General features: G+C 39.1%; 1 protein-coding gene across 2 annotated transcripts in view; it reads left to right on the top strand.

Annotated features, from left to right (window-relative positions):
* Positions 1-962: 962 nt before the first annotated feature.
* The window catches only part of SMURF2 (SMAD specific E3 ubiquitin protein ligase 2), a 117,246-nt gene continuing 100,484 nt past the window's right edge, over positions 963-17,724 (top strand). For both annotated transcript variants that reach the window (XM_067022227.1, XM_059046909.2), the window contains exon 1: positions 963-1,060. In XM_067022227.1, the coding sequence (XP_066878328.1) occupies positions 1,009-1,060 (52 nt within the window). In that variant the 5' untranslated portion in view covers positions 963-1,008. The remainder of the gene's footprint in view (positions 1,061-17,724) is intronic.

Below are 17,724 nucleotides of genomic sequence, written 5' to 3'. Positions count from 1 at the left end.
CGTTCACCAGGTGAGTCCTGGAGGGTGGTGGCAACTACGATACCAGGAGCAAAACACCCCGGGGGATTTGCTGGAACCCTCGGTAAGGGAATAGTGTCTCTTCCCTCACCCCAGCAACGCTCAATCCCGAGCGCAGCGGATTCGGTTATAACTGCTCGCCCCAGCCTCTCGGAACCCTGCACGCAGTGGGCGTCTAATAAAAGCGGTCTGCATTGCACTGACGAAAGCTTTCCCTTAAGCGGGCTGAACACTAGGCCATCCTGGCACCACAGACCTTGGCGCCGCCACTCTGCTGCTTTGCCCGCTCCTTCCTCAAGTTCCTGCATGGGACAGCAGGACACACCAGCCCAAACCGCCGCGCCCAGGCCGAACCCGGGCCTGGCGCCCCATTGCCCCCGGCACCCTGCGCGCGCCTGCCCAGGCCCCGCCCTTCGGCCCCGCCCCGCCCTCCGGTCCCGCCCCTTCGGTCCCGCCCCTCGTCTCCTCCCCGCCCCCGGAGCCGACGAGTGGCGGCGGCGGCCCCAAGACCCGGTTCCCTCAGACAAGAGGGCGGGTGGAGGAGGAAGCGGCCGAGCCCCGAGTCCTGCTTCGGCGCCGCCGAGCACCGCCCGCCTCAACCGACCGGCTCCGTCGGCTCCTGGGCCTTGCCGAGCTGAGAGGAGGGAAAGGCGGAGGCGGCTGCGTGGAGGCAGCGGGGGCGCGGGAGCGGGCGGAGGCGGCGCGGCCGGCCGCGGCTGCCGCTTTGTTGTGCGTCCCGGGCCGAGGAAGGAGAAGTGGGAGGAGGGGGGAGCTCGGCGTCCCGCTCCCTCCGCGGCTCATGGCGACGACGCTCGGCACATCCGGGACCCTCCGGCCGTGGCGGCCGCGGCGCCGGCTGCTCGGGCCCCAGCCCCGGCCGCTGTGGTGACTGCGCCGCGCCTCGCCGTCGCCCCCGCCCCGCCCGCCGCCCGCCGGCCCCGGGCCCCGCGCCGCGGCCGCTGCCCCGCCGCCGCCCCCGCCGCCGGGGACATGTCTAACCCCGGGGGCCGGAGGAACGGGCCCGTCAAGCTGCGCCTGACAGGTGAGGGGGATGGGCGGGCGGCAGGAGCCGGGCCAGGGCGGCCGCGGGGTGGCCGAGCCGGCAGGGGGGTGCCTGTGGCCTTGAGAAGGGCCAGGGTCGCGATTTAATGGTGAGTGGAGAGTCGGGAACGTGGGAAGGCCTAGTTCAAGGAGAGTAATTGCAAACCACTCTGCCTTGTTTGGAAATTCTTACAAAAGCCAAGGGTGACTCGGGTGTCTTTTGTTGGGGGGGTTCCCCCGGTTGGAATTCCTGGAGGATTTGAGGTCGAAAAGCCTGGGCCGAGAAGCACAGTTCTCTCCCGGGGCGTCGGGGACCAGCCCTTGGGCTACTGCCCAGGTGGGGTCGTGGAGGGGATGAGGAGCTCCTGTGGCGGGGATTATTGAATCCGGCTGGTGACTGCGCGCAGTAAACACTCCTTAAAGATGGAGCGCTTAACGGGAGAGTGTGTGTGTGTGTGTGCTTCTCTGGTTGTTAACTTGTTCGCCCACTTGTGCCCGCGTGCAGAACCCTCCCTCTCTGCTGCCAGCCACAGCAGCCGGTGCCACACACCTGAAACGCACGGCTTTGAGAGGGAAGGAGACTGAGGTTGACTTTTCCGGTGTGTCTGCCTGATCCGACGACTCGGGCTCATTGTACCCTCTGTGTTTTGGAAGTATTTGATTGTAGGGTAGCGTGTTTGGGGTTGTTCTTTGTAGGCCGCAGAACTTGTGTCTCACTGCTAACTCTAGACCTGCTTTAAAAACACATTTTGGGGGGTCCATTTCTAAGTATGTACTCAGACTTTAAGCGAAGTTTTCTCTCTCTCCCCACTCTCCTCCCCTTTCCTTTTCTAAATGGAAAAGAATGTCTGGAGGGGTTGCTAGATAGCAGGCTTTTCTTACAAAGTGTTTATGATTACAAGTGCATGAAATCTTTAACGTTACAGGTACGTTTTGCTTACAGTGCCATTTTTGATATTCTTACATGGTCGTGTTACCCCATTATAAGGAAAAATTATTTGGGGTTTGAAAAGTGTAATGAAAACCAGTGTACTTATCCTAGTTTCAGTATTCATTCTTAATTATCCACGTTGATATTCAGATGTGTGGTGAGAAAGGTGGCTTTCCTTAGAGAATATGTGTATGTGTGTGTGAGTGCGCGTGTAAGAATAAATTGTAATTATGTTTGCCTCCACTAGACTTTGAGATTTATATGGACTAATTTTGTAATTGAATGCTTGTGTGTCACATCCCAGTCCACTGGCTGAACTTTCAAGATAAAAACTTGCAGTGAATTAGGTATTTGAGAATTTAGCCTGACTGTATATGTTGGCTGCAGTTTTTAAAATATATTACTTTCATGACAGTTTTACTTTCCTTAGGGAAGATTGCAAAGAATCATTAACTGAGTGGTTCTTAATGGAAAACCTGGATTGGGAGATGCCTGTCTCCCCTACTTCCCCCCATTCAGTTTCCTTATTTTCTTACGAAGCAATGGAAACCTTTATAAGGGATCTTTGTTGCTTTAGAGTTTATCTACTCTATCTGTTCCTCTCTGGAGTCAGTCCTGTATCAGTGATGATCGAAAGAACCTGTGATTCTAGGTGTGCAAAAAGTAATAGGCTGGTGGCCACTTAATTCCTTTTACACTGTATATACAGTAAGAAAATGAAGGAGAAAACAGGGATTTTGATTTTCTGCAGATAAAATGAGTTTGAGGTTTTTAGTGTGACTCAACAGATCTTAAAGTGTTTATCTGTGGTTTCCTTACTGAATATGATACATTATAAAAATTCACGAGTAAAGTTAGGAGAAAAGATTACACTTATTCCCTATCCCTCCAAAAAAATACTGGGCTAAATTTGTAGAGTGATTTTGTATTTTTAGATTTTTCTGAGGAATTTTAAATACACTGTGTCCCCTTAATTGTAAAAACAGTTTGAGGTACTCTCAATTTCTTAAAACCGTTGGGAATTTGTCTCTGTCATATTTTAAGAGAAAACTATTCAAATATTAAAAACATCACCTTCTCCATTTTGGTTACGTATGGTGGATTCTCTTCTGTTTTGCCAGGGAAGTTAACATGTATTTTTTCATTTTTGTTCATTTACAGATTAGATGGTATAGATTTTAACAAATAGATTTCAAGAGCTGGATTCAATTAGCAGCTTTTTAGGACATAAACATTAAAAGAGTTAGATGGAAAAGATTGTTTTGACTGACTGGATAAATGACAGGGCTGTGTTTGATGTGCGTCCAGGAATTGGTCTGGAGCTGGTGCCCAACTTTTTAGTCCATCTTGAGAAGCCAAATAAAATATTTAACCTAGGCCTCGTTTTGTTTAAAAAAAAAAGTTGATTCTTTGTTAAGACCTTAAGAAATGTTTGGCATACCTTTAGACTAAGTGTTTAACAGTTCATTTAGATTCGGGTTCCATAAGAGAGGAAAATTAAAGAAAAAAACCAGATCCCATAGTGATTTTTTATTTGGTTTACAATACACTTGGGCTGTAAGATGATTTAAAGTAATTGTTCTTTGCTTTAAATTAATACCATACTAGTATTTTAAATTTATAGACGGTCTTTGATTCCCAGGTACCTTATGAATTGTAGTTACTCAATCATATCCTTAATGTAGAGTTGCCCCTTTACTGAAAGATGTAAACAACTCTTGCATGGTGTCTATCTGTCACACACATACACACACACACACACACACACACACACACACACACACACTCTCTCACACATACATACAAACTGAAGGAAAAATATTTGAACCATGAGATCTCTGCCCACAAGAGATATTAAACTTTTCCACATGTTATTCCTGAGACCACAGTCAACTAGCAAACTGTTTAGTATTTGTTGATGCAAAGAAGGAAGGGCTAATTTAATCCCAAATTTGAGATTCCTCAGGTCATTGGCGGTTAAAATCTGATTTGGCCCATCAAGCTACTTCTATTTTTTATGACACATTAACACTTGATCATTAAAATGGGCTGTATGGTAAAGCTGTCAATTTCAACTAGTATTTGTAGAGCAAATTGATTATAAAATGTAAAATTTTTATACATTATACTTATGAATAGGCTTTTTGTATGATGGTTTGGATAGAAGATATTCTTTGATGGTAAAAAAAAAAGTTGGGGGTAATTTTTTATATTACTGTTTTTGAAAACCAAAGGCTGGAAAAAGCAGTTAGTATAATTTCTTTTTTTTTTTTTTTTTTGGTGGTACGTGGGCTTCTCACTGTTGTGGCCTCTCCCGTTGCGGAGCACAGGCTCCGGACGCGCAGGCTCAGCGGCCATGGCTCATGGGCCCAGCCGCTCCGCGGCATGTGGGATCTTCCCAGACCGGGGCACGAACCTGTGTCCCTTGCATGGCAGGCGGACTTGCAACCACTGCGCCACCAGGGAAGCCCCTATAATTTCTAATATTTAAAATTCTTAGATATGCAGAAATAACAGATTACTTCTCCAGAACATTTATTGCAGACCTTTTTGTAATTTCAGTGTTTTCGTACAGTGCTTCTCATGTTGTTAATTTATAAAACTCTAAGCAGTAATGAGGTTAACCTTGTCTATAGCTAAAGGAAAATTACCTTTAAAAGTCTCACTTTAGATATGCTGGTATCTTAGTATTGTTTTACTGCATATTTTATTGATTCAAGGCTTTAAAAATTACAACTTGATTATACCTCGCAGTTTTCTAAGTGGGAATGTGCCTGTATACCATAATGACTTGTTCTAGGGGTGTTAGTGATTTGAATGTCCCCAGTTCATTTTTTTTTTTTTTTCTTGGTTTCTGAGGAGGAAGCCAATGTGGCTTAGCTCCTTCCTTTTCTCTTAAGTTTCTCTCTTCTAGTCTAACTTTCAGGCGGGGGGACTGAACCTGCCTTGGTGCTTCATGTAGTTTGGTTTTCATTGGTGAGAGAGAGAGAGAGAGAGAGAGAGAGTTTAATCATGGATTCTACTTTTTTCCTGTTGCTCAAGTTTTCAAGGTAAATGAAGATCCATGCTTTAGCCATGCAAGGTTTTAATTTTAGGTATTTTTCAGTAAAGATTTTGAAGGCTTTTAAAGATGTAATATGCCCTACTCCTTTCAAATAGACCACACTTAACAGAACTTAATGTTTTATTTATGATTCAGTATCATTATGAATATAAGTTATTGTGCTGTTGTAATGTGTAGTACAAGGATATCATCATGGTATGTAGAGAGAACCATTTGGCTGTATGGTGATATGTTTAACCCTGTTCTTACTGCTTTTTCTCTTTGCCTTTGTTTTTGTTTACTGTTACTTTCTTTGCTCTAAGAAAGCTGAACCCTTGAAATATACTGTTGTAATCAACATTGTTATGTGTTTCTGTATGAGGGACATATACTGAATGCTTATTAAGTGCCAGACACTGTATTAAGTTTTCATCTGTTATTACTTTTAATTCTCATAATAGCTTCAAGAGGTAGGAGAAACTCGGAGAGGTTAATAAGTACATGTTAGAACCCAAGCTATCTGTCTAGAAAACTTGTTACAAACTTACAGGATTTTGTGTGGAAAATAAAATAATTTCATTTATTTGGAATTACCCTTGTCCCTTGAGATACTTGCTTATCTTTTAAGGCTCAACTCAAGGTACCCTTATCCACAGATCTTTCCTTGACCTGTGTTGACCTGTCCTCTGTGACTAAGAGGCTGTTCCTTTAGCATCAGACCTAACTCAGTGAAGGGCATTTGTTGTCTATGCTGTAAGCTCCATGAAGGCAGAATCCTGTGTCAGCATGCATTAAGAGCCTTTTGGCATTTTATTTTGAATGAATGCTGGAGACATAGAAGTAATTCTGTGTAGTTTTATATGTGTTTTTTATGGCTGATGCACTGGATGTGAGTGGCAAGAGGTGAGGCTTGTTAGACAGGGACCAACCCATTTTAGGACCTTGTTATATTTTGTCAAGAAGTTTGATTTTTTTTTTTTTTAAGGTAGTGGGAACCATTGAAGGATTTTAAGCTTCGATATATTTGATGTTTAGAAACGTTAACCTTTGGGCAATAGGAAGGATGGACTGGAATGGGAACCACGAAGACTGATTTTAGGATAACCGGTTAAGAGAATGCTATATAACAACCATTGTTCATATATTTTTCTTGTTTTAACTTTTATTTCCAAATTCTGTTGTTACAGATAATTTGTAAACATCTTGGTATGGATAATTTTTTTTTTTAAGGATTGTTTTCTTAGGATATTTTCATAGAGTGCTGTTGCATTAAAGGATGTGGATCTTTTTAGGTTCTTGATTAATTTTTCGTCAGACTGTTTCCTAAAAGAATTGTGCCTGTTTAGAGCATCATTGAATAAATGTGTCCCTCTTAATATTCTATTACAAGAATTGGCTCTTGTTTTTTAAAATGCTCGTTAACTTCATGGCATATAGTATTTAACATTTTCTTGTGAAGTTGAATATTTTCCTGTCTGTTTACTAATTATATTTCTCTTTGTTGCCTTGTTTGGTCTTGTCCTAGTTACCACTTAGGCCATTTGTGTTTTTCATAATGATCTGCCTGAGAATTAAAAAAGATACTAATCTTTTGTCATATTTGTTACAGGCATTTTCCCCAGTCTGTTATTTGACTTTTAATTTTGATCATTTTGGAAAGAAAAATGATTTTGAATAAACTTGTTACTTTAGTAGTCAAATTTGTCCAACTTTTCCTTTGTTTTTCCTGTCATTTCTATACTTAGGAAATCCCTTTTCTTCAGAGGCTTAGTAAATATTTAAGTACATTTTATTTTAGTGTTTTAAAAAATGGTTTAGGAAGATGTTTCCCCCAAAATTGCTACTCAGTCATCTCATCATTATTTATTAATCAATTTTTCCTTTCCATAGTGGTGGATATCTTTTTAGTTATGTTAACAAATTAGTTATAATAGATTATATCTTGTTCGATGCCATACTCTTCATTATTGTAGCTTTATAATTTAGTTTAATATTCTCATTGTGCTAGAAATTTTTTTTTGCTGTTTTTACTTATTTGCTCTTACATGTGAATATTAAAATTGTTAAATTTAAAAAGAAATTTCATTGGGATTGTAATTACAATGCATTAATTTGGGAAAAGGAGGCATTTAAATGTATTTAGTTTTACCACCTAGGAACATGCTATGTTTTTACGTTTATTTAAGCTTTTGTTCATATTGCTTAGGATACTTTAATAGTTTTCTTCCTATGTTTTAATGTAATTCCAGCTAATTTATATTTGTGGCATATCCATTGTATTTTCTAACCTTAGTTATTGGCTTGTATTTAAGATTGCAGTCATATCTGTTTTTGCTTGATTAGAGCAACTTTGCTGAACAGTAAGCCTACTAATATTTCACTAATGCTAGTTTTCCAGGTATCATTATTTGGCACTTTTTACAGTTGAATGCTAACATTAAAATTTTTTTTCTTTTGTATTTTTTCACTAATACATAATTAATTGAACAAAGTGAAGAATTTTGTGTTTGTTTTAGAATCGTTTCTAAAGGCATTGACTTTTTAAAAACAGCATTTGATATGAATTAAGAAATATCAACATGTGTCTTAAGTTTGGCATTTGGTTTCTTACTAAAAATTGACATCAGACATAAAACTTAGTTTAAAATCCTGATTTTAGGTAGGAATTCCTACATAGATGATTGCACAAATGGCATTTGTTTCTTTCCCAAAAGTTTCCTCCTGCCTTTTCACAGCCAGTCTCCTCATATCCACAGTCCTTGACAACTACTGATTTACTTTCTGTTGCGATAGTTTTACCTTTTCTAGAATTTTATGTTACTGGGATCATACAGTATGTAGTCTTCTGAGTCAGGCTTCTTTTCACTTAGAATAGTGCTTTTGAGGTCCATCCATGTTGTGTATCAGTTGTTTGTTCCTTTTATTCCTGAGGAATATTGCATTGTACACACATTCCCTATTTTGTTTATCCATTCACAAATATCCACAGACATTAGTTTCCAGTTTTTTGCCATTATGTATAAAGCTGCTATGAACATTTGGGTACACCTCTCTTTGTGAACATGTTTTTATTTCCTTTGGGTAAATGTTTAGGATTGTTGGATCATATGGTAAGTATGTGTTTAACTTAAAAAAACAACAACTGCTAAACTGTTTTTCAAAGTTGTACCATTTTGTGTTTCTACCAGTGTTGTCTGAGAGTTCCAGTTGCTCCCAATCTTAGCCAACGCTTCAGTACTTGCTGTTGTCAGTCTTTGATTTTAGCCATTCTAATTGGTGTGTAGAGATTACTTCAGTGTAGCTTTCAATGTAGCTTTAATTTTAATTCCCTTTGACCTATGGTGTTAAGCATCTTTTAATGGACTTATTTATCATCTGTGTATCTTTGGTGAATATCTGTTCAAATCTTTTGCTCATAGTTTTAAAATTGGGTTGTTTTCTTATTATTGAGTTTTGAGAATTCTTTTTTTATTCTGGATACAAGTCCTTTATCAGATATGTGTTTTGCAAATATTTTCTCCTAATCTGTGGCATTTTTCCCTCCTCAATAGTGTCTCAAAGAGCTGAAGTTTTGAATTTTGATTAAGCCCTGTTTGTCAATTTTTTTCTTTATGGTTCATGCTTTTTATGTCCTATATAAGAAATCTTTTCCTAATCCACAGTTCTAAAAATTTTCTGTGTTTTCTTCTGCAATATTTATAATATTAGCACTTACATTTTGGTGTAGGACCCTCCGAAATTTAACTTTTTAAAAATTTGCTGTGAGAAGTAAGGGTCAGGTTCTTTTTTTTTCATATGGATATCCAATTTTCCTAACACCATTTGTTAAAATGGTTTTGTTTCCTCTGTTGAGTTGTCTTGGCACCTTGGCTAAAAGTTGACAACATACATGTTGTATTTCTGGACTCTATTCTGTTCATTCATCTATAATTCTTTTCTTTATAAGTTTATTATTTATAATTCACACTTTCCTATTACTGTAGTTTTAACTTAAATCTTCTGATTTCAAACATTGATTGAACTTTTCATAAACATTTTGATAGTTTAATAAGCATAATTGAGTCTTTAATTTAGGACCCCATAATACTTTGTATCTTGTAATGCTTTAGAGCAGCAGTCCCCAATCTTTTTGCCACCAGGGACTGGTTTCGTGCAAGACAGTTTTTCCATGGACGGGCAGGGGATGGTTCAGGCGGTAATGTGAGCAATGGGGAGTGGCAGATGAAGCTTTGCTCGCTAGCCTGCCGCTCACCTCCTGCTGTGCCACCCGGTTCCTAGCAGGTTCCTAGCAGGCAGCAGACCGTTAGCAGTCCATGGCCTGGGGGTTGGGGACCCCTGCTTTAGAGCCTATTTCATTTATTTAGTCAACAAATATTTATCAATTTCTTGACATGTGTCAGACATTGATTTTTAAAAATTCTATAGTACCATGAATGGAGATATAAGAAATCAGAATAAACCTAGGTTGGGCTCAATATTTTTCTTTTCAACATTTCTATTATGAATCTTAAAAAAGTTTATTATTATTTTTGTCTCTTACTGATGAAAGTGGATTACAATAAGCATGACTTAACAGAGTTTGCTGTTTACCAGCTATCAGCCCCCTCAACTCATTTTTGGAAAAAGGTGGGATAAAAAAATAAACATATCTAAAATGTGGCAACAGAAAAGAAAGGATATAATTGTTTTGTCAAATGTGGGTTGGATTATGGTTTTTAAATTTTATTTATTTTATTTTTTATTTTTTTAATTTAAATTAAAAAAATTAATTAATCACTTAATTTGGTTGTGCCGGCTCTTAGTTGCGGCAGGTGGGCTCCTTAGTTGCAGCTCACTGGCTCCTTAGTTGCAGCATGTGGGCTCCTTAGTTGCGGCATGCATGTGGGATCTAATTCCCTGACTAGGTATCAGACCCAGGCCCCCTGCATTGGGATGGCAGAGGCTTACCCACTGTGCCACCAGTGAAGTCCTGATGGTTTTCTTAAACTTATATTTTATATTATGAGCATTTTTTCCTATAAGACAAAAGAAAGGAAGAAACTTAATTTTTAATTGAGGTATAGTTGATTTACAATGTTGTGTTAATTTCTGCTGTACAGCAGAGTGATTCAGTTATACATATATATATTCTTTTTAAAAATATTCTTTTCCTTTATGGTTTGTCATAAGATACAGAATATAGTTCTCTGTGTTGTACAGTAGGACCTTGTTGTTTATTCATTCCATATATAATAGCTTACATCTGCTAATTCCGACTTCCCACTCCACCCCTCTCTCAACCCCTTCCCCCTTGGCAACCACAGTTCTGTTCTCTGTGTCCCTGAGTCTGTTTCTGTTTGGTAGATACGTTCATTTGTGTCACATTTTAAAAATAATTAATTTATCTTTGGCTATGTTGGGTTTTCATTGCTGTGCGTGGGCTTTCTCTAGTTGCGAGTGAGGCTATTCTTCGTTGCAGTGCGTGGGCTTCTCATTGCAGTGGCTTCTCTTGTTTTGGAGCACGGGCTCTAGGCACGCGGGCTTCAGTAGTTCTGGCACTCGGGCTCAGCAGTTGTGGCTCTTGGGCTTTAGAGTGCAGGGTCAGTAGTTGTGGCGCACGGGCTTAGTTGCTCTGCGGCATGTGGGATCTTCCTGGGCCAGGGCTCAAACCCATGTCCTCGGCCTTGGCAGGTGGATTCTTAACCACTGGACCACCAGGGAAGTCCTGTGTCACATTTTAGATTCTATATGTAAGCGATATTGTATGGTATTTGTTTTTATCTTTCTGACTTACTGATAATCTCTAGGTCCATCCATGTTGCTGCAAATGGCATTATTTCATTATTTTTTAATGGCTGAGTAGTATTCCATGGTATATATGTACCACATATATTCATTGTCCATTCATCTGTTGATGGACATTTAGGTTGTCTCTGTGTCTTGGCTATTGTGAATAGTGCTGCTATGAACTTTTGGGTGCATGTATCTTTTTTGGATTAGACTTTTGTCTGGGTATATGCCCAGGAGTGGAATTGCTGGATCATATGGCAACTCTATTTTTAGTTTTTTGAGGAACCTCCATACTGTTTTCCATAGTGGCTGCACCAATTTACATTTCCACTAACAGTGTAGGAGGGTTCTCTTTTCCTCCACATCCTTTCCAGCATTTGTTATTTGTAGAGTTTTTAACGATGACCATTCTGACTGGTGTAAGGTGGTACCTCATTGTAGTTTTGATTTGCATTTCTCTAATAATTAGCGATGTTGAGCATCTTTTCATGTGCCTGTTGGCCATCTGTATGTGGAAAAAGCTTAATTTTATTAAAATCTAAGATGACTTTTTTTATTTGACCACAGTGCATTCCTGGGAACTGTCACAAAGCAGACATCTGTAATGTAGACCTATTTACTGTTATTGTTGGAGGCAGTTGGGATGTTGTAGAAAGAGTATAGAAGTTGGAGGCAGAAAATTTGGGTTCATATCCTAGTTATGCCACTGATAAGCTTTGTGCCTTTAAGCAAGTCACTTATTTTCTTGGTGCCTATGCTTTTAGTTATAAATGCATGTTTAAAATGACACTGTTATTTATTTTAGGATCCTGCTAGATAAGAAATAATGTATGTGAAAAATACTGTTCAAGCTGTAAAGTATTATGTTAATGTATTTTGACATTTTGATCAAAGACTGTTTTATTTTTAAATTAATTTTTATTGGAGTATAGTTGATTTACAGTGTTGTGTTAGTTTCTGCTGTGCAGCAAAGTGAATCAGTTATACATATATCCATTCTTTTTTAGATTCTTTTCCCATATATAGGTCATTACAGAGTATTGAATAGAGTTCCCTGAGCTATACAGTAGGTTCTTATAAGTTATGTTTTACATATAGTAGTGTACAAAGATTGTGTTATTTTTTAACATCTTTATTGGAGTATAAATGCTTTACAATGGTGTGTTAATTTCTGCTGTATAACAAAGTGAATCAGCTATACATATACATATACCCCCATATCCCCTCTCTCTTAGTCTCCCTCCCATCCTCCCTATCCCACCCCTCTAGGTGGTCACAAAGCACTGAGCTGATCTCCCTGTGCTACGAGGCTGCTTCCTATCTTACATTTAGTAGTGTATATATGTCAATGTTACTCTCTCACTTTGTCCCAGCTTACCCTTCCCCCTTCCTGTGTCCTCAAGTCCATTCTCTACATCTGCGTCTTTATTCCTGTCCTGGCCCTAGGTTCATCAGAACCATTTTTTTTTTTAGATTCCGTATATATGTGTTAGCATATTTATTTTTCTCTTTCTGACTTCACTCTGTATGACAGCCTCTAGGTCCATCCACCTTACTACAAATAACTCAATTTCGTTAAAGATTGTTTTTTTTTTAAATTTTATTTTTATTTTCTTTATTTTTTTATTTTTGGCTGAGTTGGATCTTCGTTGTTGCATGCAGGGTTTCTCTAGTTGTGGCGAGTGGGGGCTACTCTTCGTTGAGGTGCATGGGCTTCTCATTGTGGTGGCCTCCCTTGTTGCAGAGCACGGGCTCTAGGTGTGCAGGCTTCAGTAGTTGTGGTGCACGGGCTCAGTAGACGTGGCACATGGACTCTAGAGCGCAGGCTCAGTAGTTGTGGAGCACAGGCATAGTTGCTCTGCGGCATATGGGATCTTCCAGGACCACGGCTCGAACTGGTGTCCCCTGCATTGGCAGGCGGATTCTCAACCACTGCGCCACCAGGGAAGCCCAAAGATTGTTTTTTTTTTTTTTGGTACGCAGGCCGCTCACTGTTGTGGCCTCTCCCGTTGCGGAGCACAGGCTCTGGACGCGCAGGCTCAGCGGCCATGGCTCACGGGCCCTGCCGCTCCGGCGGCATGTGGGATCTTCCCGGACCGGGGCACGAACTCGCGTCCCCTGCATTGGCAGGCAGACTCTCAACCACTGCGCCACCAGGGAAGCCCCAAAGATTGTGTTTTAAATAAAGTAGTCATAACCAATTATATGCTGTTTTATAGGAGCAAGTGCAACATTAATAATGATTAATATAGGTATTGATTTAAATGAAATTATGTCTTATAAAATAGGCATAAATGTTTTGTACACCTTGGGGTACCAGTGTGTTGTAAGGAATTCATGTAGTTAAATTAGCTATTGTTATAATTTTTAAAAAATATTTTATTTATTTGGCTGTGCCAGGTCTTAGTTGCGGCACGTGGGATCTTTAGTTGTGGCATGTGGGCTCTTTAGTTGTGGCGTAAACTCTTAGTTGTGGTGTGCACGTGAGATCTAGTTCTCTGACTAGGGATTGAACCCGGGTCCCCTGCATTGGGAACGTGGAGTCTTATTCACTAGACCACCAGAGAAGTCCCTAAATTAGCTATTGTTATAATTTTTATCTTTAAATGATATAGCAAACATTTAGACAGTTCATTGTATTCTCCCTCAACCCCTCCATCCAGTTTTGGTAAGAAGTGGAAGAGCTTTGGAGAGTAATTTGAATGGCTCAGGATTTTGGAGATGGGAGAACTGTTTGGATCCAAGTCTTCAATGACTTTTTGCTGGTACTTTCAAAAATAGCCTGTAGTTTCATCTGTTGCCAGTAGATGGAGATATTTCTGCACAGGTAGATGTCAACAGTGAATAAAGACCTGTAAAACAGAAACCCAGAGTGTACATAAGAGTTCTTGAAATAGAGTTGGAGAATTAGAAACTATCAAAGGTGATCCTGGCTTCTAATGCACATCCATACTTTAGGATAAACTTTCTTATATAAACTCTGTTACATGTACAGGAGCAATACAAAAATTATTTTTGTTATATTAGAAATGCAAACATTGGTAGTTTATTCAACTTTTTTTTGTATGATCTTATGTTGTCAGGCTTTAAATACAACTTTCTCTAGTGAAGTAGAAAACTTATTGCTTGGTCAGATTATTCAGAATCATATAAATTTAATACTATAAATAAGGTTGAAAAAGCTTTCTTTAAAAAAATTGAATTTTGTAAAGGAAGAAGAATGAAGAAAAAATATTTTTAAAGATTCTTCTATCTTTTTAAAGTAAAATAGTATTTGACACATTCAAAATATGTCTAACACAGTACTTGGTACATAGTATATTTCAGTAAATATTTGTGAATTAATGATTCATGAAATTGTAAAAAGCTTACATGGTTTAAGAGGACCTCATTTGAAACAGATAATAGAATCTCTCTTTGTGACATTATTACTGAATTAACTGATGTTTGTACCTTAGTAATTTTGACAATGTTAAGTTATAAAGATAGGGGACCAAAGTATGCATTCAAGTTCATATTTGACTTGATGGCTAGAACTCCTTTACCATATACTCTGCAAAATTTACTTCTCAACAAAGTGCAGATCAGTCTGATAGTCACTGCAAAAAGATCTACTTTTGCAGTGTCACCTAAGAAATTCACATATATACCTAGTCTGTCAGTGTTAGGAAGAAAATTAATATTTTTTCTGAGCTCTGTAGTTTTAACTTGTTCTCATTTGTTATCTAATTTAATTACTGTTGCGATCCTGACTTTACAAGTATTCTAAACCAGTGAAGGCGAAATATAATATTTTATCTGATGAAATTTTTTTCTTGAATCTTACGAAGAGAATAGCAACTGATTTTGTTGAGGGAACAATTGGTACAGTTATTCAAATTCCATAGAAATTAGGCTAGTTGTACCAGAAATCTTTTGTAATAAAATATGAATCCTTGTACATTTTAGTTTTCTATTTCCTAGTTGTTTTGAGTTTTTCTTATTTTAGATAGGTAGGAAAGCTTAGGTAGTAAACCAGTCTTTTTCTTACTTTAAAATAGGGTTGGTGATGATATTTCAAGTTTCTTCTGATTTCCAGTTTGGTTATCTCAAGTCTTTTTTCTCTAACTAGAAAGAGGACTTGGAATGGTGGTGAAATATTTACATATACATTCAGTGATCATTTGTTGAGAGTCTTAACATGCACCTTACCCTGAGGTGTAGGTTCTGGGATTTCAAGAAGAGATTTGGATCCCCATCTTGCTTTCAGGGAACCTACAGTGTAAACAAGTAGAGACAAGACTTGATGGATGAAATAATTGAACAGTCAGTGTTAGAGTTAGTGATACATACAATGAGAGTGAAATAAAAGAATGAAAGCCCATGGATATTTTTAAAGGAGCTCAATTTTCAGATTCTAAAGTTGATCAGTTTTTCATATTTTCTTCCTTTCACTTTACAAAAGAAAGGCACATCTCTAGGCCATCCCCAATAGTACATTGTCCGGGGGTAAGAGGCCTTCCAGGGCACCTAAGAGATAAATTAGAATATTGATGAGGTTATTGAGAAGGCAGTGACTCCAGTGACTAACATCTTTTCACAAGTCACGTGGTTTCAACCCTTCAATTTCAACAAAATTAGGGACCGAATCAAGTTGTTAGTTGATCATTAAAAATAATTTTCATAAAAATAAGTTTTCTTAGCACTTACATTTATAGAAATGAGAAATAGGAATAAAATATTTTCAATAAACATTCATTGATAGACACATGAACAAATTGAAAATAAGATAACCTCATCCATGTCATGAAGAGATACATTTCCAATTCTTCTTTTCCTCGTCCCGTTCTCCCTTTTTGAATAATTAGTTTGTTCTAATCAGGATGCAGGAAAGGTCTACACACTGTATTTTGTTGGTATGTCTGAAGTCTTTTTTAAAGTATAGGCCCCCCGCCCACCTTTGTTCTTTGAATTTTCTTTGAATTTACTTATAGAAACCAGATCTGTTAAATACCTTCATCTAAAAACTCTTTATGATTTGGTTCTAGCATTGTTTCTCATCCTGCCTGTGTCCCATCATATGCCTATGTTACACCGCTCTGAATTCCTCACTCTTTCCTATTCTGTTCACATTTTCTTATATCCCAAGTTTTTGATGGTGCTGTTTACTTAGACTCTGTTACAATACTTTCTTCCTTACCTAGTCACCCTGTGCAATCTACTCGGCTATTAAGACAGCTGAAGCATTTTCTCCTCTGAGAAGTCTTCCCAGACTTCCCCAGGCTGAGTTAGGTGCCCCTGTCTTAACAGTTAGGGTCCTGATAGAAACAGATAACATTCTCACAAAAGGTGAAAGAGAAGGTCGTTAGGGGACTACTTAGAATGAATGGGCAGGGTTAAGGGAATCCAGTTAGGAATGGTGTAGCCCCTAGGGACTAGCAATGATAGGAAGTTGCATCATCTTTGGGCAAGAAAGTGAAAGGTAGGGAGTAGTCATGGGAATGCAGAGAGACCCTTGCTGTTGCTTCTCATTTACTGAACCCAATTTGAGGCTGGAGGATAGGGAGCCCAGTTCCTGTAGTCCATTACATCAGCCTCCTAGGACACTAAGTGCTGGTTAAAGGATGGAGAATGATCTGAAGGAGCAAATAGAAATATCCAAAACACCCTCATTTATATTCCTACAATACGTTAGCATACTTCATTGTATCATTTATTATATTGACTTAAAATTCATTGGTTGTATTGATGTTTTCCCCATAGCACTGTGAACTCCTCTGTAGCTATGAACTAGTTCTTACTCATATTTGCCTACCCACAGTGCTCATTAGATATTTAATTAAATGAATAAAAGTTTAAAAAAGAGATGAATGAGATACATAATTTAAAAGTCTGTTCTACTTAGTGGTAATGTGTGGTGATTCTTAGTTCAAAAGAGTAAATCTAATAATTTTTGCTTTGTTTGGCAGTTTTGATGCTTCTGCAATAATTGATTCACTCTTTTGGTTGAAGAAAGGCCAGGGATTAATTTAGGCCATAATAGATAACTTCTGTATTTAGAAGGATTATAATGCAAGACTGATTTGGCTGAGCTCAGTGGCATGGTAAATATATTTATGTACTTCCTTTTGCTATGGGTGAATCATGATGCAGGGAAAGAATCTGTAGAGGCTATAAGGCTATAAAATTAGATTGATTTCAGGAAGAGTGTGCCTTACTATTATTAGACTTTCTCTGGGTTATTACATAGCTTTTTCAAATCTCTTAAATAATTGAAAGCTGGTCTTGGGACTTCCCTGGTGGTCCAGTGGCTAGAACTCCACACTCCCAATGCAGGGGGCCTGGGTTCGATCCCTGGTCAGGGAACTGGACCCCACATATTGCAGCTAAGAGTTTGCATGCCGCAACTGAAGACCCTGCATGCCACAATGAAAATCCTGTGTGCTGCAAAGACCCAGTGCAGCCAAATAAATAAATAAGTAAATATTTAAAAATAAAAATAAATGAAAGCTGGTCTCTATATGGAAAAATGCACCCTTATTGTGAGCCAAATTATTCCCCTCCCCCCAATAAGTTGAACTAATGATCATATATTTGCTATAAAGGCTTGTTAGAATTGCTGCATAAAAAATTACTCCAAAACTTAAAGGCCTAAAACACAAACAATAATTTTATTATCTCTCGTGATTTCTGTGGATTAGGAGTTTGGAAAGGGCTCTGCTGGCTTTTTAAAAAATTAATTAATTTAATTTTGGCTGCATCGGGTCTTAGTTGTGGCACACAGGATCATTGTTGTGACACATGGGTTCTTCATTGTGGTGCACAGGCTTCTCTCTAGTTGTGGCGCCTGGGCTCCAGAGTGCATGGGCTTTGTAGTTGCGGCACATGGGCTCAGTAGTTGCGGTGCATGGGCTTAGTTGCCCCACGGCATGTGGGATCTTAG

Source organism: Kogia breviceps, chromosome 19 (assembly GCF_026419965.1).
Source record: "Kogia breviceps isolate mKogBre1 chromosome 19, mKogBre1 haplotype 1, whole genome shotgun sequence".
Lineage (NCBI taxonomy): Eukaryota > Metazoa > Chordata > Mammalia > Artiodactyla > Physeteridae > Kogia > Kogia breviceps.
Note: the sequence above shows the minus strand (reverse complement) of the source record. Positions and strands in the feature narration are given on the sequence as shown.